At 52.6% G+C, this 25,179-nt stretch overlaps 1 protein-coding gene across 3 annotated transcripts in view; it reads left to right on the forward strand.

The window, feature by feature from the left end:
* The first annotated feature begins 3,624 nt into the window (after positions 1–3,624).
* The window catches only part of RGS9 (regulator of G protein signaling 9), a 72,614-nt gene continuing 51,059 nt past the window's right edge, over positions 3,625–25,179 (forward strand). For all 3 annotated transcript variants that reach the window (XM_047758188.1, XM_047758189.1, XM_047758190.1), the window contains exons 1-8: positions 3,625–3,785; positions 14,116–14,212; positions 18,467–18,517; positions 20,165–20,271; positions 20,456–20,507; positions 20,763–20,821; positions 21,666–21,742; positions 24,319–24,400. In XM_047758188.1, the coding sequence (XP_047614144.1) occupies positions 3,729–3,785; positions 14,116–14,212; positions 18,467–18,517; positions 20,165–20,271; positions 20,456–20,507; positions 20,763–20,821; positions 21,666–21,742; positions 24,319–24,400 (582 nt within the window). In that variant the 5' untranslated portion in view covers positions 3,625–3,728. The remainder of the gene's footprint in view (positions 3,786–14,115; positions 14,213–18,466; positions 18,518–20,164; positions 20,272–20,455; positions 20,508–20,762; positions 20,822–21,665; positions 21,743–24,318; positions 24,401–25,179) is intronic.

Raw genomic sequence — 25,179 nt, forward strand, 5'->3', positions numbered from 1 at the left:
AACTCCATAGCTCCACATTTTCTGTAATGAAAAATAATAACGCCCTTAACAAAGAAGCTGCAGATGCCACTCAACAGTTCCCACCTGACCTGGTCCGCAGCTGGTCAGAAGTGTACCCCATGGAGCTGGGAAGAGGGTGGGGGCAGAGGGAGACGCGATTTTGTTCTCTCTTCCGGTGTTCATCTCTGGCAGGGCTTGTGAAAAGCATTATTTAGGAGAAAAAAGAGATACGGATGGGTTTTTATTCTAGGACTGTACTTGGTGGTGGTAGGTGGCACCTGGTAGCCCCCTACGGGGCCAAAATAGTTTCTGAAAACTCCCTGGATGAGGAAGAGGCAGGACACCTTCCAGAAACATCCCAACTCCTCTTTTTCTCCCTCTCTCCTGGGTCCCGCAGTGAGGGTCCCAGCAAGGAGGGTCTGCTCCTGAGGGTCTAAAATATATCTTCTTGGTGGAGAAGAGGAAAGTCAGGGGGAAGAGTAGGCAGGCTCCGTCCACACTCCCCTTTCTTGCTGAACTGGCGCTGACCGGTGGGTGTGCGGAGGGATGCTGTCTGGCTGGCCTGATGTGCTTCACTGTGTGGAAATTAAGACCCCGAGAGCTCCCTGTTAGAATATGTTTCCGGAGTTCCCATCGTGGTGCAGTGGTTAACGAATCCGACTAGGAACCATGAGGTTGCGGGTTCGGTCCCTGCCCTTGCTCAGTGGGTTAACGATCCGGCGTTGCCGTGAGCTGTGGTGTAGGTCGCAGACGCGGCTCGGATCCCGCGTGGCTGTGGCTCTGGCGTAGGCCGGTGGCTACAGCTCCGATTCAACCCCTAGCCTGGGAACCTCCATAGGCCTTGGGAGCGGCCCAAGAAATAGCAACAACAACAACAACAACAACAACAAAGACAAAAAGACAAAAAAAAAAAAAAGAATATGTTTCCATGAGCTGCTGCCTCTCTCAGGGGAGCTAGGAAGAAACATTCATGCATCTAAGGGTTTTTTTTTTTTTCTCTGTATGATTTTTTTACAATTGCAGATGTAATACACTCATCACACAGACAAAAGCATGTGAATGCAAACACGGGCTAGAGCACGGACAACGGCCCAGGGAGTCAGGGAATTCGGCATGAGTTCTGTCTGAGTCGGGGAGGCGTGTGTGGATGTGGAAGTGCTGTTACTGAGCTCTCCGGAGTGCTGGGGCCACTGGATCGACTCTGAGACCTGCCCTCTGGGCTCCCACGCCATCGAAGCTAGCTCCTGGTGCTGCTTCTTCAAGGTTCCCCCCCACCCCCGCCCCCAGCACCCCTGACATGTCCCTCTCACACTCAGCCCTGTTCTCTGCCTGGCTCTGTACCCTGGGAGGCTGATCTTAATAGACTGCCCGGCCAGGGCTCCAGTGCCCTCCGGCTTCCCATCAGGACTGGCCAGTGGGAAGCACCAAGAGGAGAGAGAGCTGGGATGTCTGTTCCCCGGGCATCCTTTCTGTGTCCTTCCAAGGTGATGATGGGATGTTCACGTACCTGACTGAGTCATGGGAGGATGTCACTGCAGCGCTAAGTCTCTCTGCCATCTCACAAGACAATTGCAAAGACTGATAATTGGTCAGTCTTTTACTGAGATACAGTTTATAGACAATGTCATGCTCCAATTTTAAGAGTACAGTTGGATGAGTTTTGACAAACATAATTATCTGCATATAACCGTCACTTCCATCAAGACACAGAGCATCTTGGAGTTCCTGCTGCGGTGCAGCAGGTTAAGGAGTTGGTGTTGTCTCTGCAGCGGCTCAGGTTACTGCTGAGGCACAGGTTCTATCCCCGGGCCCAGCACAATGAGTTAATGATCTGGCATTGCTGCAGCTATGGCTTGGATCCGATCCCTGGCCCAGGAACTTCCAAATGCCATGGATGCGGCCAAAAAACCCCAAAAGTTAAACAGCGTCTTAAACAACAAAGATTTACTGTACTGCACAGGGAACTATATTTAATATCTTATAATTACTATAGTGGAAGAGAATTTCAAAAAAATATATAACTGAATCACATTGCTGTACACTCGAAACTAATACAATATGGTAAATCAACTAAACTTCAGCTTCACAAAGGTAAAAAAGATGTAGAGCATCTCTATCAATCCAGAAAGTTCCCTCCAGCCCCTTTTCATTTAATTGCTGACTCACCAAATAACCCACCCAACCAAAGTCAACCACTGTCTGATCCCTGTCACAGGGGTTTTCCTGTCACCTTGTGTCCAACAAATTAATTTTTTTTTTGTTTTTGCTATTTCTTGGGCCTCTCCCGAGGCATATGGAGGTTCCCAGGCTAGGGGTCGAATCAGAGCTGTAGCCACCGGCCTACGCCAGAGCCACAGCAACGCGGGATCCGAGCCGCCTCTGCAACCTACACCACAGCTCACGGCAACGCCGGTTCGTTAACCCACTGAGCAAGGGCAGGGACCGAACCCGCAACCTCATGGTTCCTAGTCGGATTCCTTAACCACTGCGCCACGACGGAAACTCCTTTTCTTGCTTTTTTAAGGCTGCACTCGGGGCTATGGAAGTTCCCAGGCTAGGGGGCAGATCGGAGCTGTAGCTGCCGGCCTATGCCACAGCCACAGCAACGCCAGATCTAAGCTGAATCTTTGACCTACGCCCCAGCTCACGGGCCTCTGTGCCTATCCCAGCGCTGTTCTCCGCGATGTACTTGCATTTATCTGTTTCTACTCGGTTAACTTCCCATCTTCCTTCCTGTAGGAAGTCTCCCTGATCTTTTCCACTCAGGCTAGATAAGCCTTCTGAAAGTCCTGTATTGCATTAGCTAGATCTCTGTCATATACAGATTTTTGTTTTATAACATTTTGTTGAAGGATTCTTCTTCCCCCATTAACCTGTGAGCTCCTTGAGGTAGGACTGGGTCATAATCCACTTTGGAGTTCTGGCTCCAGCACAGTGCCTGGCCTGCGATACTCAGGAGCATTGTCCTTTTATATCCAGAGAGAGAAAAACACTAAGGACCAAAGAAGCTGTGCAGATCGCGCCACTGGCCCAACCAGGACTCCAGCTTTTCTAACATCCTTTTCCCCTCCTTTCTTTCATTAACCAACATCTCACCCATTCCACATAGGATTTGTTTCTCCTCTAAACATTCCTTGAGGGCCGAGTGCGGTGTCCCACACATCCCCATTAAATTACAGAGCAACGCTGCTGTTGGATATTATTATCCGGTTTTTAACTTTTCCTTTTCACATAAATTGAGACCTAGAGATTTTAAGGAACTCACCCAAGGCTGTCCCACTGGCTAGTGGCATGACATGGCAAAGCCGGCGTTTTCCGCCGCACTTATTAGTGAGGCTGCCTTGCTGCCCTTCTGTACAGAAGTCCCATCCTGCCTAAAAGGCTCGCTCTCGGGGACAGATCCTTCCACTTGCGGGTCCCCGACACGCTGGTCTTACCTGAAGCTCCCCGGGGGTCCCAGCCGAGACGGACGCTGCCCCCTGGCGACAGGTGGGCGCAAGCGCAGCGCACGCTCCGGAGCCGGCGGCGCGGCTCGCTGATTGGCTGGCGCGGATCCCGGCTGCTTCCCCGGGGGCGCGAGCCGCGCGAGTAAAGGGGCGCCGCAGGCAGCAGCCGCCCGCCCGCGCCCCCCGCGCCGGCCGGGGACGCCCTCGCCGTCTCTCTGTCGCGGGGCCTCTCCCTTTTCTCTCTCGTTTGGGTCCTGGTTGTGAATTCACCCAGGGTCCAGGATGACAATCCGACACCAAGGCCAGCAGTACAGGCCGAGGATGGCATTTCTCCAGAAGGTGAGCGTGGTCTTGTCGCCTGGGCCGGGGAAGGTGCGCAGGGACCCAACTCGGAGAAGAGATGGTGGGAGGCTCCAAGCCTGTGGACAGGAGTGGAGGAGGGCATCCCTTGCGGTCCACTAGTGCTGCTTGATGTTATTTAAGTGACTTATTTTTTCTGTGTATGGATACGTGTCTGTCTTTTAAAGACTATACTGATTAGGGCTGTTTGTAACCTGTTCATAGCAGAGCATATGAAGCCAGGGGCGATGGTCGGCTGGAGGCTGAGAACAACCTGTTACTCGGGAGAGAAGGCGCCAGAAAGCAGTTCAGCCAGGCTGGGTCAGATCTGAGACAGTCTCCTGAGATTGTTTTAAGGCACCCAGATGTTCAATGAACATTTTTGCTGTAGTTTTTCTGATTCAAAACTGCAGGATTTTAAAGCGTGTGTGTGTGTATGTGTGGTGAGTATGTACACACAGACCATGAACGTGGTGTGATCTGTGGGATAAAGGGACACCCCACTTCCAACGCTCCTGGGTTCCTCCTTCAGGTGTGTGTACTTGTGTATCGCAGGTGTCTCGGTGCTGGCAGCCGAGTCAGAACTCGTTTCCTTGTGTGGCAGAGGATTTCCCAGACCAAGTGGCCAGGCACAGGGTGTCTATCTCGGGGACTTGTGGAATGCATCTTGTGGGGTGATCCGTTGGGGATGAAGCAGCTTCTTTTCTTCTGGGCTTTTGAAATAACCAATATGGGAAGAGTTCGGCCGGGGATTAGGTCCTGGGTCACTTGCCCTCCCTCCCCCCATCCCATCCACAGCGACTTTTCACAGTGCGTTGTCTACCTTCTTAGGCGTATCTTGAATAGAATTAGCGGAATGCTTTGTGACACTAAGAGCCCTGTCCTGAGCCTCTGGAGCTCAGCAGGTGGTGTAGTCAGTGAAAAACTGTCCTGGTTTGTCTAAGACTTTCAGTGCTAAATCCTGGCCAGTCCTGGGCACACTGGGACAGTTGGTCACATGTGGTCAACCTGCTTTAAGAAGCTTGTGCATAGTGCAGGTGGTAGAGACGAGAAGATCTAAAACAGAGAGGCAGAGGGTTGATTCATGGGGAAAGAACCCTTAGACACCAGCTCCTACAAGCAGAAGGAACCGCCTCATCCCAGTCCCTGAGAGCCATCAGTCCTCTTCCAGGCTTTTCCCAGCACTGCCTTCTTCTCCCAGACAGGGTAGCTCTGGCTCAGAGGCTCAGAGGATAATTGTCTGGAGACATTCCGTTTGTTTTTGAATCTTGGACATCCTGTTCCTTCGTGCTGTTACCTGGTAGATCTCCTGCCTTTACCTGGGCTTCCCAACTGGTGTCTTGGTCGCCAACCTACCCTCCTCCCCAGCCTGCCTGCCTCCACATACCCTTCATCCATCAGCCTGCTGGTTTTCTCTCCCAAACCAGCGCTGATCTCCTCGACCTGACACCCTGCGCTGACTTCCCATGTGCATAGGATGAGCCCGGCCTTCTCAGCCTGGCCACTCACCATCTCTCTGGCTTCACCTCCCACTGCCTTCCACACCTGCCCTCCAGGGACCCAGAACAAAGCAGCCAAAACCACTCAGTGGGCTCTTAACTCACTGACCACCTCGCCTTTCCAGGAACCCTGTGCCCTTTCAGGCCTCAGTTTCCTCCACTGGGAAAGTCCTTTCTCTGCTTACTCGCCAGCTGAGCCCCTGTCCCTCCTCCTCCCAGGCCCAGCTTCCCAGGTCTTCGGTCAGGTCACAGTGCTCCTTAGAGCAGGTCCCAAAAGCCCATGACAGGAGGTTCTTTTTTTTGGCCATACCTGTGGCATGCAGAAATTCCTGGGCCAGGGCTCGAACTTGTGCCATGGCAGTGACAGTACTGGATCCTTAACCCGCTGAGCCCCCAGGGAACTCCTCCAGGAGCTTCTTAACAACGAACCAGCTGAACTAGATTCTCAGCCTTCTGGGGAAGGACCCCAGCCAAAGGAATGTGGACTCGGTGCAAATGTTACCCACCACTCAATGAATGTTTATGAAGTATGCTGTGTCCCCAGTGGGGGCTTTACATGCATTATCTCCTCTATTCCACAGGACAGATGCATTTTACAGAGCAGGAAAGGGAAGCTCAGAGAGCTGAAACCCCCTCGCCCCAGTCCTGGAGCTAAGTGGTGGAATCAGGAAAAATACAAGACTGACCACCGTCTGTCGTCAAATGTGATCCAGTGCTATGAGCTTTCCTCTCATGCAGGCTGGAGAGGAGGCCGTGGAAAGGCCTGGCTTAATGTGCCTATGGGATGCAGAGCTGAGAACTGAAGGGTAAATGGGGGTTCTAGGCCCCAAGAATGAGGAGGATGTTCCAGGCAGAGAGAACAGCATGTGCTAAGTGTGTGTGTGTGTGTGATGACACACCGTGGACCACCTCCTATGGCTCCCATGGGCTCTTGTCCTTGGGCTGGCCCCATCCCCCCTGTGACTTCCAGCTCTCCATCCCAGCCAGTACCAGTCACTGCTGCCCTTGGGAGTCACTGCGGGATTGACTTTCTCGGTGCCTCGTGGAGACGCCTTCTGTCAGACTCCTTTGCTTTCCTGTGTGGCATTGGGCACCTCCTTTTGCTGGGGGAGAGAGTGGGGAAACACCTCTTAGGAGACCTGGGCATGGCAGGGGCTCTTTTGCTTATGTTGTTCTTACATTCACTACACACACAGAATCGTGCACTTACGCGCCTGGTGCTCAGGACACTGTGGAGATTAAGACATGGCCCCTTTTTTGCTGGAGCTTAGAGTTTAATAGAGAAAGACAGCTGCATAAATAAGGAGAGTATTCTGCAGGTCTTGGCAAACTTTGTTAGAGGACTCTCATCCATCTCTCAGCCTCTCTCAGCCATCTACCTATCTATCCATCCATCTATCTATCTATCTATCTATCTATCTATCTATCTATCTATCTATCTATCTATCTCTGTATCTATAACCCCAAAGTGGGAAGTGGCCAGTCCTACCTGGAATCCACCTGCTTCACAAGGGGTAGTTGGAACTGAGTTGAAGTGTGAAAAAGTAGTAGTTTTTCTTTGTTTTTTCACCAGGAGGATGGGAAGAGGAGTGACATTTTGGGCAAGGCAGGACTCCGACGTGTGGAATAGCGCGGTGCTGTGGGAGAGCCAGCAGGGGTTGGGGTAGCTGGGTGGGGGGGCGGTGGCAGGGACTCCATGATGGACAGACTGGTAGTGAAGAGGGGCCCAGAGCTGGGGGAGCCTCGCACATCTTGAGAGGGGATTTGGTGCTTTCTGTTTCAGTGAGAAGCTGTTTGACGTTTTACAACCAGGAACAGATGAAATGAGTTGGTTTCCATGTTAGAAAAATGATTCTGACAGATGATTCTGCCCTTACCTAACAGGGTAGGTAGCAGTGCCTCTCTACCCTGGCTGCACTTAAAAAAAATATTTCTTTCAAGTCTCCATCCTTAGAGTTTCTGATTTACTTAAGAGATACGTAAGTAGTTAGGTCGGGTGGAACCCAAACACTGCTGTATTGTTTTGTTTTGTTTTGTTTTTGAAGCTTCCCAGGTGATTTGAATTTACAGCCCAGAGGCAAGCCCCTGGGACATGTGGCGGCTTCTGGAGACCTTTTGGGTTGTCACAACTGGGGAGGGTGATGCTCCTGGCATCCAGCCGGGAGAGGCGGGGATGCTGCTGGACACCTACCAAGCACAGGTGCAGCCCCACCACAGGGGCTAGTCTCAAATGTCAATAGTGCCGCTGCTGGAGGGCGCCCTGGAGGCTGGAGAGGTGCCCGGCGGGAGGCAGAGGCCAGCAGGCAGAACGTGATGGTCCAGGATGGGGGTTAGATGTTCCACTGAGTCAGGACTTAGTGGGCAGGTAGGAGACACGTCACAGACAAACGCGGAGTCCGCAGAAGTTGGCCACCACTGGCCAGGGTCATGAAGGGTGCTTCCTGGGCTTTGGGCCAGGGCAGGAAGACCAGGTGTTGGGGAGAGACGGCGAAGCACCGATCAGGGCGTGTGTGCTGCTCCTGAGCGTCCACGAGGCATCAGGAAGAGATGGCTCGGGGCTGGCTGGCCGCTGTGTGGACGGCCTCTTCTCCTCTGTTTGCAAAACCACCCTTTGGCTCCTGGTACCGGGTCACTTTCCCCATGCTTGTTCAGAAAAGTACTCATTATTATAACTCCCCCGGGAACTTTCTCTGGCTCAAAGGAAAATTCCAACCCAGAGATCTTGCACAGTGAGTGACAGCTCCTTAGGCAGGGAGCTGCGTGGGCGGGGAGGGTGGGCGACGTCGAGGCCTTCAAAACCCCCGTTTCTGCTCCTTCGTGACATCAGGGTTCCCTGACATGCCCTCAGTCACCCCGCAGCACGTTGGATCTGACACCCCCATCTGCCCACAACTCGGGGTCATCTGGGGTCCAGCGCGACCTGGTGACCCCACTGTCCTTGGGCTGCCCGGGGAACAGGGGTGGCTCCTTGGGCGGGGGTGGGGGGCCGTGGAGCTGAGTCTTGGGGGGGGGGTGCTCTGCCGTTCGGGGTGGGGATGGCGTGCCCTCCCTCATCTCTGGAGGGACACCCAGGCCCGAGGAGGAGGCTGTGGGAGAGGCCAGGGCTCCTCACTCGCCGGGGCACCTCCCCTGTGTGATGTGTGAAGGGGCCTTGCCCTGGAGTCCGGATCCGCGTGGTCCGGCTGCTGCGACAGCGCCCTGCAGGCTGGGGATCACATGGCCGGAGCTCGCGTCCTCCCAGCTCTGGACGCCTGACGTCCCCGGCCGAGGTGCGGGCATGGCTGGCCTCTCGGTGGTGTCTCTCCACGGCCTGCAGACGGCCGTCTCCTTTCTGTGCCCTCGTGTGTCCTCCTTCCGTGTGTGTCTGTGTCCTGAATGCCTCTTCCTCAAAGGCCATCCAGTCATCGTGTCAAAGCCCCCCCCTCCCCTGCCCATGACCCCATTTTAACTGCAAATCCAATCGCATTCTGAGGTCCAGGGCTGTGTGCGTGTGTGTGTGTGTGTGTGTGTGTGTGTGTGTGTGTGTGTGGTTAGGACTCTAACCTGTGAACTTGAGGGCTGGGGCGGCAGTCAGCCCAGAACCATCTCTTGGAGACAAGGCCATGGGCCAGAGTCCTGTGGTTTCTGTGGTTTCCTTGTTGGGTGACTGAGGAGACCCCTCAGGGGAATTTACACGAGCAAAGGTCCGAGGAAAGTGGATCTGGAGCCCAAAGGGCCGAACGCCTCCTCCAAACAGTTCCCAAAGTCCCTGTAAAGTTCCCTCCTCCCACCAGCCCTTCCCTTCTGCAGAGGGTGACACACCTGCCAGAAAGAGATCTGACTCCCCTCATTGTGTTTTTAAAATAACTCTCATTATTCCTCCTCTGAAAGGTTATTTTCAAACCCTATGTAACTCAAAAAAAAAAAATTTTTTTTTTTAAATGCAAAGAGAGGGAATCAAGTCCTCTGACTTTCTCTGGGAGAACCTCAAGTTCCTAACTCCTAAGGGGGCGGTTTCTGTCTCTTCTTCAATCTATGGGCCTCCTGAATCCATGAAAGGCTGCTGTTTCATCTCATACAAGTTTTTGAATAAATGGAGACTTTGCTCGGATGGTTGGGAGAAGGGAGGCCTGGGCTCTCACATCAGAAAGGCAAGCGCTAAGTATTTCATCTAGAATGGGTAAGCAGTGGGGTCCTGCTGTACAGCACAGGGAACTCGAGCCAGTCACTTGTGATCGAACGTAATGGAGGTAGTGTGAGAAAAAGAATGTGTATGTATATGTGTGTGTGTGTGACTCGGCCACTTTGCTGTACAGCAGAAATTGACAACATTGTAAATCAACTATAATAAAAAAATTAAAAATAAAAAAGTAAAGCTCTGATTCGTTCTATACATTTAAAAAAAAAGAAGAAGAAAAGAAGGAAAGGCAAGCAATTCTCATGTCCCATGAAAATCCGAGACTCTCAGTTGAGAACTCCAGAAAAAGCGGCTCCTGCAGCATCTGGCTTCTCTGTTCCCGATCGTGTTCCTGAGATGCGGGGCCACCTCTCAGCCTCCCCAGGACCCTCCTCCCCTCTCTCTGCTTTGAGCTGCTCAGCTGAACCACTTCTGTGAGCCAAGAAAGCGTCCGTGCAGACACAGCTCATGGTCGGTCCTGCACGCGGAGCCCTGGGCGCCGCCAGGGCCCCAGCCAGTCTGAGTGCTGGGCGCTGTGCCCGGAGCAGCCTTGACCTTGCCCCAGATCTTGGCCGTTTCTCAGAATTGTGGTTCTGCTGCAAATGCTGGTTTAGCAACAGATGGAAATAGGACATCCCAGCCCTTGGCGCTGACTTAGGACATTGTCTGTCCACACTCCTTCCTGCCTTGGGAAAGTGGGAGCCTTCCAGCTTCGGGAGCTGGCTGAGTGGAAGGGGGCAGGTAGAGTTTTTCTCTTTCGAGGTTCCCCTGCATGACCTTTCACCTCCAGTGCATGTCCTTTCACCTCAGTGCAGCTGGGCTGCTGTCTCTCTCTTTTAAAAAAAATTCTGTTTTATTATGTTAAGAACACTTTGCTTGGGCATCTACCCTCTTAATTTTTTTTAAGTGTGCAAACAGTGTCAATATTAACTCTAGAAATAATAATACAGGGCAGATTTCTAGAACTTAATTCCTCTTCTTGGCTGTAACCTTATGCCTCCTGATTAGCAGCTCCCCATCTCCCCCTCCCAGCCCCTAGCAACCACCCTTCCACTCCGATTCTATGAGTTAGCCTATTTTATTGCATTTTAAAATTTTAAATGTTTTCCTTTTTACAGCTGCACCTGCAGCATATTTAAACTCCCAGGCCAGGGGTTGAATTGGAGCTTCAACTGGAGCCTCTGCCACAGCCAGAGCAACACCAGCTCTGAGCCTCATCTGTGACCTATGCTGCAGCTTAGAGCAACTCTGGATCCTTAAGCCACTGAGCAAGGCCGGGGATTGAACCTGCAACCTCACAAAGACAAGTTGAGTTCTTAACCCACGGAAGCACAACAGGAACTTCCTCTCTTTTAATTTTGGAGGGGACCCAGCAGACACTGCTTTGCATTCCTGCCAACAGTGCACTGGAGTTCACTCTTCCTCTTTCCTGCGTAGAAAAGCGCGGGGCTCCTCACACCATCCCTCCCTTGGGGTACAGCCACCTTCTGAGAAAGTCGTTCTCATCCTCTGTGCATGCTCTTTGGGGGATCACCTCAGCCGCCCTCTTCTCCTGGCTCTTATTCCAATCTGCTCCTTCCCTGTTTTTTGGAGCCTAATTCAGTCGGCAGTTGCTGTCTAATAAATACTTTGCGCATAATCCAGTACTAAGTGCTTTAATGCTTAATCTTGTTTAATTTTCAGGACAGCCCTCTGATGACGTAGGTACTGTTGTCATCTCTCTCTTACAGAGGGCTGGCTCTGAGAGAAGTTGAGCGATTTGCCTCGATTACTCGTTGGAGTGGGATTTGAACTGAACTTTTTTTGCACCCAGATCCCTAGTGTTTATCTTAGTTCATTAAAAAATCTTCATAAACACGTCTTCCCAACTCTCTGAGGACTGGGAGGCTGTCTTTGACCTCGTATCCTCCGCAGCACTGGACACCTAAGATGTGCTCAGTAAATACCTGTATTTGGATGGTTAGCAGAGCAGGATATTTACTCCTGGGCATCTAATGGAAACTTTTAAAGAGGTACTAGTTATAAGGATGTAACGTTTTCTTTCTTTCTTTCTTTTAAAATGTAAAATTTTAAAGATGCACCAGTTGTACAAACACTACTGATATTAATGATTCTAACCACAACCACTAGCAAATATCTCGCCTTATAAAGTATGTATCTTTTTGCTTATCTGTCCTTTGGTATCTTCATATGTCTGTCCTTACAAAGCATCTTTACACAGTTACTTAGATTTGGAGACATAACAAAACGCTCTCCGCTGTGCACATGCTATCATTTTATGGAGGAGGAAGGCGATTCAGAGAGGTCGTGTGGACTCCTGTGGTTAGGGGGGAAGGGGAGGCTTTGAGGCTGTGAGGACTGTGAGTTCCTTTCCTTTGAGGCACAGCCCATGCAAACTCTAAAAGGACTTTGGAAATGGTAAAGGGCTGTGCGGTGTGAGGGAGTGTTCTTTTTTTTAAGTAGCAGGAGAATAATGATGACGTCACCAAGGTGGTTAAACCAGGGAAGCGTTGCTTTGTAACGCGGTTGGAATGTGATCAGGTTGGGTTTGAGGGGTGATGGGTCTAGCTGTGTGCAGCTGCCTTGACCTCCAGAGAGGGCGTCCCCACTGGAGGAGGATGGGAAAGATCTTTGTTCCCACTTACTTGTTCATATTCTGTGTTTTTTGGTCCATGCCCATGGCATGCAGAAGTTCCCGGTTGAGGGATTGAATTGAGAACCATGGCAGTGACCCGAGCCACAGCAGTGACAACACTTGATCCTTAACCCATTGAGCCACCAGGAAGCTCCTTGGGTTGATTTTTTAAAAAATTGTGCCAACCCACCCAGTTTGTTTCAAAACATCCTTTATGGAGTTCCTGCTGTGGCTTAGCAGGTTAAGGACCCAACATTGTCTCTGAGGACGCGGTTTTGATCCCTGGCCTCGCTCGGTGGGTTAAGGATCTGGTGTTGCCATGAGCTGTGTTGTAGGTCGCAGATGCGGCTCAGATCTGGTGTTACTGTGGCTGTGGCGAAGGCCGGCAGCTGCAACTCCAATTTGACCCCACACCAGGAACTTCCATAAGCTGCAGGTGTGGCCCTAAAAAGAAAAAAAAAATTCTTCAGTTGATTTTACTCACATTTAATTTTTTTTCAAGTGGAAAAATATTTTTGTCATCGACATTTAAAAAAAAAATGGTGTAAAGACACAAGGCTGACCTTGTGAATGTCTTCTGCTGTTCAAGCCTCCCTGGACAGCTCCTTGATTCTCTTTGGTTTCAACTCTCTTGTCCCTATTCACAAATCGGGTTCACATCTCTGACCCTTGTGTCCTTTTTTTTTTTTTTTGTCTTTTTGCCATTTCTTGGGCTGCTCCCTCGGCATATGGAGGTTCCCAGGCTAGGGGTTGAATTGGAGCTGTAGCCACTGGCCTACGCCAGAGCCACAGCAACGCGGGATCCGAGCCGCGTCTGCAACCTACACCACAGCTCACGGCAACGCCGGATCGTTAACCCACTGAGCAAGGGCAGGGACCGAACCCGCAACCTCATGGTTCGTAGTCGGATTCGTTAACCACTGCGCCACGACGGGAACTCCTCCTTGTGTCCTTTGAACTTATGTCATTCACTTGCCGTCACCTTCCAGCAGTAGCTCTCTCAGCAGCCCTTCATCATCAGCATCCCCCCAAACAGAAACATGTGCTCTTAGAAAGTGCTCCTGTTTTTGAATTTTCTATTTTGGTGACTGGCAACTCCTTCACATAAGTCGTAAACTTTGCCGCTATTCTTAGCTGCCCTTACCGAACCGGTCAGCCACTTGCAAGTAGAGCGAATCCCGTTACCTGGAGTTAGAACCAGGGCTCTAAAAGCCACCGCTTCTCATCATCCTCCCTGCCGCTGCCTTCATCTATGTATTGACTCCTGCCCCAGTCGTTTCCCGGGTACTGTCCGTGCACCAGGCCCTGTTCCAGGCAGTCAGAATCCAGCAGCGAACAGAACAAAAGATTTGCCCGGAAAGAACTTACTTTCTAGCAGTAAGGGAGACACAGGGTAAACTTTATGATAAGCAGATCCACTATTTTTGTATGTTGAAAGCTGAGGGCTATGGAAGAAGGGAAGGGACCAGGCATGCCAGGGTGGAGTTCAGGGCTGCAGCACTAAGTGGGATGGCGGGGGTGGGGCTGCCTCCTGACACTGTTAGAAGAGGAGGGAGGTGAGGGAACCTGTCCATCAGCTGGGGAGTGGCCAGAGCAGAGGCCCTGAGGCTGGGGCTGGGCACCCTGGGGGCAGCCAGGTGGGGCCTGTGTACCTGGGTCGGCGTGGGGGTGGGGGCTGGTTTGGCAGCGATAGAGGAAGAGTCAGTGGGGAAGGGGCTCCCAGCCACCATGACGACCCGTAGGAGAGCCCTGCCCCTGACTGAGTGGAATGGCTCTCTCAGGGTTCCCAGCAGAGGAGAGACACCCCCTAAACTAACGGAAAATCTTCCTCTGGCTGCTCGGCTGAGAACAGGCCGAGGGGGTCGTCATCCTGCAGGGCCTTTGCTCCATTGTGTGACAGCCACCCACCTAGGCGGTGGGCTCCTGGCTGGATGTGCCCACTGTTTCCCTGTGCGTCTTCTGCTCCCTGGGTGCTGCGGAAAGGGCCTCCCTCAGCCTCGGCAGGGGTTCTGGTCCAGCTTTTGCTGTTCTGTGTTGCAGATTGAATCCCTCGTGAAGGACATGCAGGACCCAGAGACAGGGGTCCGAGTGCAGAACCAGAAGATTTCAGTCGCCAGCATCCCTCACGCCATGACGGGTAACGTAGCTTAGGATTTCGTCCTTGGCCTGAAACAGACCACACCCGGGGGAGGTTGGCAGACTTACAGCTCTCTGGCCAAGTGTGGCCCGTGTTCTGTTCTTGTGAATAAAGTTTTATTGGCACAGATACATTTACATATTGTCTGTGGCTGCTTTTAAACGGCAGTGGCAGAGTTCAGTGGTTGTGCAGAGACCACATTGTGGTCCACAAAGCCGAAAATATTTACTGCTCCTTGCTGATTCCTGGACCACAGGGTCCTCCTGAGGAGGGAGTCAGAAAGAAAAGAGAAAAGAATTCGGTAGGTCGCCTTGTGAATCCATTCCTCCCAGGAGGTCATTTTAAAAACATTTACTGTTGTTTTTTTTATTTGTCATGTTTGCTTTGTTTTCATCAAATCAAGTAGCAGGAAAAAAATAATGCTATTGGCCAAAAAAAAAAAAATTTGGGGCTTTGTTTGCTCTATCTCTCCCTGTCTTCTAATTTCATATTCAGACACTTTTTTAACTCCCCCAAAGGGGTGGCACCGTGGTCTCCTTTCTCCGGGTGTGGGAGGAAGGGCATCATGTAAAGATAGGTGGAAGGGGCCGGGCCCCCAAATAAGAATGCATTTTGATCAGCGTGTTGCATATGTTTTGTGATTCTGGGTTGGCAGTAAAGAGTCTGTTTCCTGGAGTTCCCGTCGTGGCGCAGCGGTTAACGAACCCGACTAGGAGCCATGAGGTTGCGGGTTCGGTCCCTGCCCTTGCTCAGTGGGTTAACGATCCGGTGTTGCTGTGAGCTGTGGTGTAGGTTGCAGACGCGGCTCGGATCCAGCGTTGCTGTGGCTCTGGCATAGGCCGGTGTCTACAGCTCCGATTGGACCCCTAGCCTGGGAACCTCCATATGCCGTGGGAGCGGCCCAAGAAATAGCAAAAAGACAAAAAGACAAAAAAAAAAGAGTCTGTTTCCTGCTGAGGCATATTGTCTGCAGAAGCAGGCGACTTCTCAGACAATATTGTCTGCAGAAGCAGGCGACTTCTCAAGCAGCCTGGGACTCGCCGTCGTGCCGTGTCCCCTGTGAACCCTTCCTCTCGACCCCACTGGTGACCTGAGTATTTTTCACTCAAGGTGCCAGAGTCTTTGCAGAGGCAGGCTGGCCGGCCGTGTCCCATTTCCCTTTCTGACTGCCTGAATGGAGAAGTGCCCCCACCAGCTCGGGCTTCCTTAGTGAATGCAGCAGAAGACCAGCTCTAGCTGGTGAGAGCAACAGGGGAATTGATCAGAAGGCGACAGGGTGGCTCACAGAAGACAAGGCAACTCTGATGGGCTTGGGAAACGCCAGGAACTGGAGTAGCCTGGACCCTCAGAGAGCAGGGGCCGATAGGCAGAGTTCGCAGGGTGTCTCTACTCTGCTGTGGCATTTAAGATGCTGCTGTGACAGTCCCTCCTGAAGGCATCCTGGACCCCGTCCCTTCTCTGCCTCTGGTTGTCATTCAATCTGGCTTGAATCCGCCACTGGACTGGGCCACCCTCAAAGGGAGCTATCTCGTCTGGCTCATCTGTTGTACCCAGTGCTTAGCACAGCCGTGGGTTGAGGTGGAAGTTTAATACAGGTTTATGGAAGGTGGAAATCAGTCCTGGTCTAGAATCATCCAGAGGGCATCTGATGTTGAACCAGACACCCCGGGATTGAGTCCTTTGGATATATATATATATATATATATATTTTTTTAAGCTGTGTAGCCCTAGTCTAAATGCTCTTGTTTTATTTTTTTTATTATTATTTATTTTTTGCCATTTCTTGGGCCGCTCCTGTGGCATGTGGAGGTTCCCAGGCTGGGGGTCAAATTGGAGCTGTAGCCGCTGGCCTACGCCACAGCCACAGCAACACAGGATCTGAGCCGCGTCTGTGACCTACCCCACAGCTCATGGCAACACTGGATCCTTAACCCACTGATCAAGGCCAGGGATCGAACCCACCACCTCATGGTTCCCAGTCGGATTCTTGACCACTGCCCCACGATGGGAACTCCAAAGCTCTTGTTTTAAAAGCAGCACCGGCGACCCCTGCCTAAAGGCATGACCGCGGGAATCGGATGAGATGGTACTGTGCACGTGGCCAGCATGCAGTGGTGCTCGTTGGGAGCCGGCTGCCGGCAGTTTCCCACACTACGTCACCCAGAGTGAGTGTAGGGAAAGATGGGACCATCCGTCCCCTTCCTGCAGAAGGGGACACGGAGACAGAACGAGTTCCAGCAGCTCGTCCCCATGTCGCTGAACCCAGCGTGAAAGGCTGAACCTGGATTTGCAGTCGCCCAGCTGCATGGCTCCAGAGGCCACGCTCTGCCCCACTGCCCAGGTGTGTGAGCTGCTCTTCTTAGTTGTACATGGTGCAGCTCACCAGATGTGTGGACTCCTTTTCGTCCTTGCACATGAGCCACTTGGCCCTGGATTTGGGCGGGGCTGCCCCCATTTCTCATGCACCACTGAATTCCAGCTGCAGTCAGAATGGAACTCTGGAGGAGCCCTGGCCAGCAGCCTCAGCGCTAAGAGCAAATTGGATCATTGCCGCCTGATTCCTCAGATGGCAGGGGACCAGGGACTTGGGGACGATGGCGGCTGACATGGGAGCCTGAAGTGGCCCGTTGTACTGTCTGCACAGATCGCTTGGTGGACATACCCACCGACGGCCCCCTAAGCTCATTGGCTCTGCTTCAGGAAGCAGTGGAGCGGATGAGAAGGCCTCGGGCTCCTTGCGGGCAGCGCTGATCGGGCTGCTGGCTGCCCGCTGCTCTCTTTCTTGGTCTGCACGCCGCTGTGTAGAGACTTGGGGTGGAAGGTCCGAAACACCAAGTCCTAGGATTTTAAGTAGGATTTTAGATGAAGAATTGTGCTTTTGAAGAGCGAACCATGGCTGAATAAAGCCAAGAGCAACAGAGGCCCCACTGAAGACAGCCGGGGTGGGCATGGGGGCACTGTGAGCTGATGGCTGGATGTGCCCTGGGCGTGTATGGGGAGGAAGAGTCACAGGTTGTCTGTCCTCTGCCTTGACGTGAGCAGGTGACAAAGGCCAGAGAGTCCTCCCTGGAGGGCAGCGGAAGAAATGCCCCTTCACCATCTCTGAGGGAGGAAGTGTCGTTTGCAAGAGTCCAGCTACTAGGACACAGACAGTGGGGTCTCGGACCCTGACCCTCCTCCTTGGTGTGTTTTGTGGGCCGGTGTGCATGTGGGCAGGCCCCTCAGCTTGGCCTTTGTAAAGCAGGCTGGAGTTGCTGGAGAATGTGGTCGTTGGCATTTGCAAGACGGCATCCCAGTTGGGGTCCTTGGTTGTAGAACAGGCCGGCTTTCTTCTGAGATGCTGCTGCCCGCTTCCTGCAAGGAGCATGTCCTGCTTGAAGGGCCGGAGGGCCCAGGTCGAGGAGGTGGTGCCCCATTTCCTTGAGGGCCTGCCGCAGCTCTGGCCGTGGTGGTGGAACTTGGCCTGCCTTGGCCCTTAGACAAATCTAAATCTTTGTGGTGTGGGCGAGACGGCTGCCCGTTCCCTCCTCATTTCCTCCTCATCCTCCCTTCTGTTTTGTTCCACACCAGTCTTCAGTCTGTGTTGCTCCCGGGCCAGCGGCTGGGACTCGCGGGGCCCAGCGCAAGAGGGCCCGCGGTCCATTGTCTGATGTTATAAATCCCCCTGCAGAGTCCCTAGGCTATGTCCTATCCTTCTGCTCTAACAAAAGTACCTTGACGGCCAAGTTTGGATCTTCTTGACTCCTCAGAGTTCTGTCTGGGAACTTGGAGGTACAGAGAACCAGTGCCGCCCCCCTCACCCCCGCCCCGACTTCTCCGCTCATCCCTGGCTCTCATTTCCTCTGTGTGTCCTGTCTCCACGGACAGCTTGCTTTGGGTCTGTTTTTTTTTGTTTGTTTTGTTTTTCATTAAGACTTCGTTAGCTTCCTACTTGATGGCTGACAGTCTGTGCACCACTGATGGTAAGAATAGAAGTACCCCAAGCGGTAAAGGCTGAAGGCGTGTAGGGGAGGTTAGGCTGGAAACCTGGCTGGCGTCCGATCATGGACGGCCCCGAATGCCAGGCTGCAGGGTTTGGACGGAACATCGCTGGGGGGTGGGGTGGAAGGGAGTCCCTGAAGGTTGTGAGCAGAAGAGGGACGAGATCCCCTCCGATCAGGGAGGAGGCTGGCGGGGCAGCAGCGTGGAGGAGGGCGTGGGGGTGGAGGACGGGTGAGGAGGCTCCGACGGTGACCAAATCCTTCTGCTTTGCAGGAAGCGATGTCCTGCAGTGGATCACCCAGCGGCTCTGGATCTCCAATCTGGGTGAGAGCTCGTCCAGCTTGTCCGTGGCCCAGGGTTGCCGTGCCCGCTGCATGGGTGGGGGCACCTCTGGAGGGTAGAAGCTAGATGGAGGCTTAGCCTGTGTCTCTGCGAAATTGGCATTTTAATTGGAGAGATAAGGTCTTCTCGGGTAAAACAACAGACTTGAGATGGAAGGCGTGGTACTTGGGGCTGTCAACAAAATTGTCGTTTCATGCACAATATTGGGAGCATGTAAGTAACAAGAGTAACTGGGGAGGAGTCAGTCAAGAGGGCCTTCTCGAGGGGGGGGGGGGCGCACATACGCTTGTTCTTGAAAGAAGTGATGCCTCTTAACTGTGGAGGGGCGCTCGGAGGGTCTGTCTTTCTGGGGTGGAAATTAGCAGGAGTGTTGGCTTAGAAGTGGGATGATTAATGGAGGGAGTTCCTGTTGTGGCTCAGCAGGTTAAGAGCCCAACATAGCGTCTGTAAGGTCGTGGGTTTGATTCCTGGCCTTGCTCAGTGGGTTAAGGATCTGGCATTGCTCTGGCTGTGGCATAGGCCAGCAGCTGCAGCTCCGATTCGAACCCTAGCTGGAGACTTCCATGTGCTGCAGGTGCGGCCCTAAAAAGATTTAAAAAAAAAAAAGAGTTGAATGGTAATGAGAGGAAACCAGGAGTAGTAACTTCAGCTGGATATGGGAAGCTGTGGAAGGGCGGGATGCTTCTGGTATATTCCTAGATTCCAAGTTTTATCGGAGGGAGAGAGAGGCGGTAGTGATCCCCGGGGGATTTCTGAGCATGGCAGTGTGTGTGTGATAGTCGTGTTTAAGCTAGGATGTTTGGCAGCAGTTTGAAGGATGGATTGGAGCAGAAAAACTCTGGGGAGCAGACTTGCCACCGGAAAAAAGCTGTTGGTACACGAGGCGTGAAAAATGAGGGTCTGGTGTCTGATGGAGGGAGGGTGGGAGGCAGGCTTCCCACTCCTTGGAGGCCGAGCTGTGGGCCCTCGGACTTGGAGGACAGGGAGAATGGGATTCTCTCTCTGTGGTAGAAAGACACCTGCTCTCATTGGAACCTCTGAGAATGAACCAGGACCGCTGTCCTTTTAATGGATGCAAATCCAGAACCCAGACTAAGTTTCTGAGCAGCCTTGGTGGGGTGGGAGTTATAATGAGGTGGAGAAGAGCCGGAGGATCTGGACCTGGGATCCAGGCAGAGTTGAGCTTGGGATTGAAGCTGACATTAACCATGGCCTTGCCTTCCCTTTGCTCCTGGAGCAGAAGCACCTGTTGGATAAACAGAAACGTCCTCTCCCTGCTCCTGGGACCCCTCCACACCCAAAGGGCCCAAAAGTGCCTCTCCAGGATTTTCCCATCTTTCACCCCAAAGACCTGCAGTGGACGCCCTGTGCTGCCCATCGTTCACAGACACCCCTCCAGGTTTACTGAGTTGTCATTCCAGGGGGTCAGTCTGGGGAGTCCTCCTTTTAGCATCGGCTCTCCAGCTGCTCCTTGTCCACAGCGAATTTCAGGAATTGCCGTCTTGGATGAAGTGCTGTTAGGATGCAGGCACCTCTGTTGGAGTTTTAGGTGCTCCAGGTGGGGAGCAGCAATGAGCTTCTGCCTTCAGCCCCGCTCATAACGTCCCTGTCTCAACTGCTTCTCCTCAGAGGCCCAGAACTTGGGCAACTTCATTGTCAAGTACGGCTACATGTACCCCCTGCAGGATCCCAAGAATCTCGTTCTCAAGTCTGACAGCAGCCTCTACCGATTTCAAGTGAGTCTTGGCCTTGACTCGGGTGTTAACGCAAGGTTCATCTAATGCGGATAGGTAACTGGTTGGCACTTATCCTCATGGAACTTTAGAGACAGGGGAGGGGGCTAAGGTAGTTTTCTATTTTAAGCTACAGGGCTGGGGTCCAGCCTGGTGTTTCAGCACGGTTTCCTGCTTTCTTTTGTAGACGCCGTATTTCTGGCCCACCCAGCAGTGGCCGGCGGAAGACATAGACTACGGTAAAGCCCCACCCCTCCTCCAAAGGCCTTGGGTAATGCCTCCCATGCTGCTTATTTACCTGCTGCATTGTGGGAGCGTTTGTCTTGCTGTCATCATGAGCTTTGTGTCAGTTCACATGTGTGTTAGGAGTGATGCTGGGAGACGGGACCAGGTCTGTTGAGTGTTCTCCTCACCACGCTGAGCGCAACGGTCTCATGCATAGAGGGGCTTCGAAATGTAAGGATGGTGGAAGATGTCATTGTGTCCTTTTCCAGCCATCTACCTGGCCAAGCGAAACATCAAGAAGAAAGGGATTTTAGAAGAATATGAGAAGGTATAGAGATGCTTTCAAATATCGGTTCTTATAATCGAGTGGACTACATTCTTGAGCTGTTTTCCCCCGTTCCCCCCATTATCCATTAATACCTCCCCTCAACCATCCATCCATCCATCGTCCCATCCATCCGTCCATCACCCAGCCCTCATCCAGCCACACATTTAGAAGCAGCTGGCGGAAGTAAATTCTCCCCCATGTTGAGCTTCAGTTTCCCCTGCTGTGTTTGAAACCCTTGCTTCAGTAACCATTGAGCACGCAGTAGCTACCACTTTCCTTTTGCCGTCCTCAAATAATATGACTTAGTATGTGTGACAATGCAAGTTATAAAAGATGAACAGATTTGAACTTGAGTTCCAAACACAGGAGTACAGACTTTTGTTCTAGGCAGGGTGAATCAGATTTCTCAAAGAACACACCCTAACCCGCAAAAGGTTAAATTTCTGGGCGGACGGCAACACTATTGCTTGTTTTTATTCTTTACGAACATGTTTTTAGAAGAGCCAGCGTCACCCCAGTGTTAGGGCTTATCTTTGCGGATTCGTGATGCTCTGTGGTTGCGTATTAAGTTTCCAGAGTCTTCACACTGTTCCCTTCTTCCTAATCAGATTTTAGATACATTTATTAAAACAATCCAAACCACGTTGTGGCTTCTGTGGTGAAGGCTGTTTGAGAATTTGGTGCTGCCCTTTGAGCGAAGGCCTCGGCAAAGCTGGCCCGGGAGACTGGCCAGGTCTAGTCGCTGCAGAGCCCAAGGCCTTCCTTGTTGACTTAGGACTTCCTGCCCTGTACACTCGGCCTAGGTCGTGGGGCTCAGTGTTCTCATTTTGTTTTCCCTCTCTAGGAAAACTACAATTTCCTGAACAAAAAAATTAACTACAAGTGGGACTTTGTCGTTATGCAGGCCAAAGAGCAGTACAGGTGAGTCAGAGATCTCCCTCATCCTCCGGTTGTCCCCCCGCTGCACCCGCCTTCCAAATAAAATCAAGTTTTGTCGGCATTTCTGTGTTACAGTGGGCAGGGCCCGGGGGGGTGGGTTAAGCATCATCTGGGGAGTCAGCAGACCGGCAAGCAGGCCATGGGGCTATCATGGGTTGAGAGCCACGCTTCGGGGCTTGGAGAAGGAACTGTAGAAATGACTTTGAACCGGGAGGCTGCATGGAATACATCCAGGTGGAGGAGGGTGGTGGTGGATGGAGAGGAAAGGCGAGGTGGGAGGGAGGGGGCGCTAAGCAGACAGAGCCAGAGTCTGGGGGAGGGGAGGCCCACTCGATGCTGTTCCTTGTAGCCGGCACTGAGAGCGCAAAGTGAGACTGCGCGTGTTAGCGGGAGCGGATCTTGAGGGGGCTCAGAGCTAAGGGCCATGGGGAGCCATAGAGGGATCTTAAGCAGGGAGAGATGTCATCAGATGCACCTTTCACCTGTTAGAGCCACCCACTGCTTGTGTAGGATTTGGTTTCTGAGGAGGACTCTCTTCTGGGCTTGCAGGCAGCTGCCTTCTTGTTGTGTCCTCACATGGGGGGGAGAGAGAGAGAGACAGACACACACACACACACACACACACACACAGACTTTTGGGTATCTCCTTTCACTAGGGCATTGATCCTCTAATAAGGGCCCCATCCTCATGACCTCATCTAATTACCTCTAAACCCTAATTACTTCTTTTTTTTCCTTTCCTTTCCTTTCTTTCTTTCTTTTTTTTCTTTTAGGGCTGCACCAGCGGCTTATGGAAGTTCCCAGGCTAGCGGTCAAATTGGAGCTACAGCTGCCGGCCTGCACCACAACCACAGCAAATGCAGATTCAAGCCACATCTGCGACCGTGTTACACCACAGCTCACGGCAACACTAGATCCTTAACCCACTGAGTGAGGCCAGGGACCAAACCTGCATCCTCATGGATACCAGCCATGTTCATTACTGCTGCACCACAACGGGAACTCTTCTGTTTTTAAATTGAAGTGGGGTTGATTCACAGTGTTGTTTTAGTTTCCTAATTCTCAAAGAATTAGGACCCCATCTCCAGATACCATCACATTGAGGGTTAGGGCTTCAAACATAGGAATTTTGGGGGAGGGTGGATACAAGCACTCAGTCTGTAACAGTCTGTTGGTTCCTCCGTAAACTCCCAGTGCTTAACAGAGTCGGAGGTCAATAAATACATGAATGAATGAATGAGTGAACAAGTGAATAATTGATTAAGTGACACCATTGCTGAAAAAAGATTATTACGCGATGAACTAAGATTACTCCTCCTTTACTGGTTCTCGTGGAGCTCATTCATCGTAAGTCTCCTCCAAGAACGTGCATCACAGACCAGCAGAGGAGCAAAGCCAGAAAGGACTTTGCAGTAAATTAGCGATGGACTCTATTCCTCAGACTGTCCCGAAGACGCCGAAGCGCCTCGGGCTGTCTGCAGCTCATGCCCCCTGAGGACCCAGGGTCGTCAGCTCAGCAGAAAATCCAGTTAGGTTGGCCGGGTAGGGGCGGGGGAGACGGTGTGTATCGTTAATTTCCAGAGGAGGTTGCAAAACCCCGCACTGGACTGGCACTCTCCACACATCTGGCGCTCTGGATGTTAGGATGTGATTCATGGTGCATTCGCTGGCACGTCAGTCTGCAGACTCCATCTCGTAGAAGGCACGTGCGTCATCCTGCGTTGCCCGGGCAAACAAGCAGCACGGAGCGCAGGTCGCCGTGGAGATGGGGCTGAATGGGGCCCACGGCAGGATCACCAACGTCCCTTTTCTCCCGTGGGAGGGAAGTGCAGCATCACTTCCTGTCTGTGATGGGAAAGGGGGGGACTGGGTGATAAGAAGGAAAGCACCTAACCTTTGACAATTAGAAGCTGGGCTCGGAAAAACCCTGGCTTGTCACAAACTCTTTGAGGTGGCGGAGTGGAACTGACAGGTAGAGAGAAGCGAGGGCTCCCCAGGGCTGGCGTGTTCCCCCGTCGCAAGCGCTGACACGGTCGGCTCTCTGCTTGTTCAGATGTTGACGATGTTGTTTATCAAAGTGGGGAAGACGGGAAGCCGGGGGGTCAGGTGTCAGCCTGGAATGTCACCCACATCCAGAGGAGAGGCTGGCGGAGACGGTCTGCTTCTCAGGCTCATCATGTGGCACGTTTGCTTCGCACCCTGGTGCCCTCGGGGGGAGTCGGACTCCAGGACCAGACTCTGGGGTTCAGGTCCACTCCTGCCCCATGCTCCTGGATGGGGTGACCCTCAGTGGGGCCCTCCACCTCTCCGCTTCAGTCCCCGGAACTGCACAGTGAGAAAAGCTCGCTGGGAAGATTCAGTGAGCTAATGTGTGTGCAGTTATGTAGCAGGGTACCCAGCACGCCAGTGTGACGATGCCCCTGTTTCCGTTGTCGTGATTATTATTGTGGCGGCACACGTAGACGTTTGGGCAGATTGGGAGAGTGGTCTGGATGGGGTCCATCACTGCCAAAGATGCAAAATCGTACTGGCCTTCAACGTGCCTTTTGGCTTTTCAGGGCTGGAAAGGAGAGGAACAAAGCTGACAGGTATGCGCTGGACTGCCAGGAGAAGGCGTATTGGCTGGTCCACCGATGCCCGGTGAGTATTACCTCCATGGTTTCGCCCACCTCCTCCCGGGCCTCCCCCGCCCACCTCCCCCTTCTGCTGGCTCGTCTCCGTCTGGAGCTAGAGTCCAACCTGCAGGGGTTGCTGCTCGGTGTTGAACCAGCATCCACGTGCCTCTTGGCTGGACCAGGAAATTCACCGTGTGGGTGGAGTCTGCCCATGACCCATCCGTTGGTGTTAGGACTGAGCAAAAGCACCCGGAGGAGGGACCTCCGTGAGTTTATCTCTTGGGGGTTGGAGGTTGGGACTTGATGCTTTGGAATAGGATTTTAAGAAGAAAAACTAGAACGCAGGCTCCAAAGTAGAAAAAAGATCACACGCTGCAGGGAACTGGAAGTCCGCCCGGCCACAGCCGTGGCCGTGTCTCCTGCTCCCTCTCCCTTTCCTCCTCTGCATCCCGTCCCAGCGGCTGCGGCGGGCAAGGGATAAGCGGGTGCCAAGCCCCGCCGTGCAGAGCACAGTGCCTCTCTGGCTCTGGGACTTCACGTGACCTGGAGAGACAAGCTGTCTGTAGGTGATGTGACTTGTCTCAGCTCATGACTTGGGAATGGCAGCCTCATGTCCCAGCACAGAGAAGCCTGCTGGAACCACTGCCCACTCGGGAAAGTCTGCAGCCCCAGTTTACTCCTGCCTCAGCCCCCGAGCTGCCTGCGGGGCCTCGGAGCTGGGAGATATGAAAGAGAATCTGAAAACGGAAGAGTTCAGAACAAATGTTCCTTCTTGTCCTCCTTTGGTTTTCTTGCCTGATAAGG

The sequence above is a fragment of the Phacochoerus africanus genome, chromosome 14 (assembly GCF_016906955.1).
Source record: "Phacochoerus africanus isolate WHEZ1 chromosome 14, ROS_Pafr_v1, whole genome shotgun sequence".
NCBI lineage: Eukaryota > Metazoa > Chordata > Mammalia > Artiodactyla > Suidae > Phacochoerus > Phacochoerus africanus.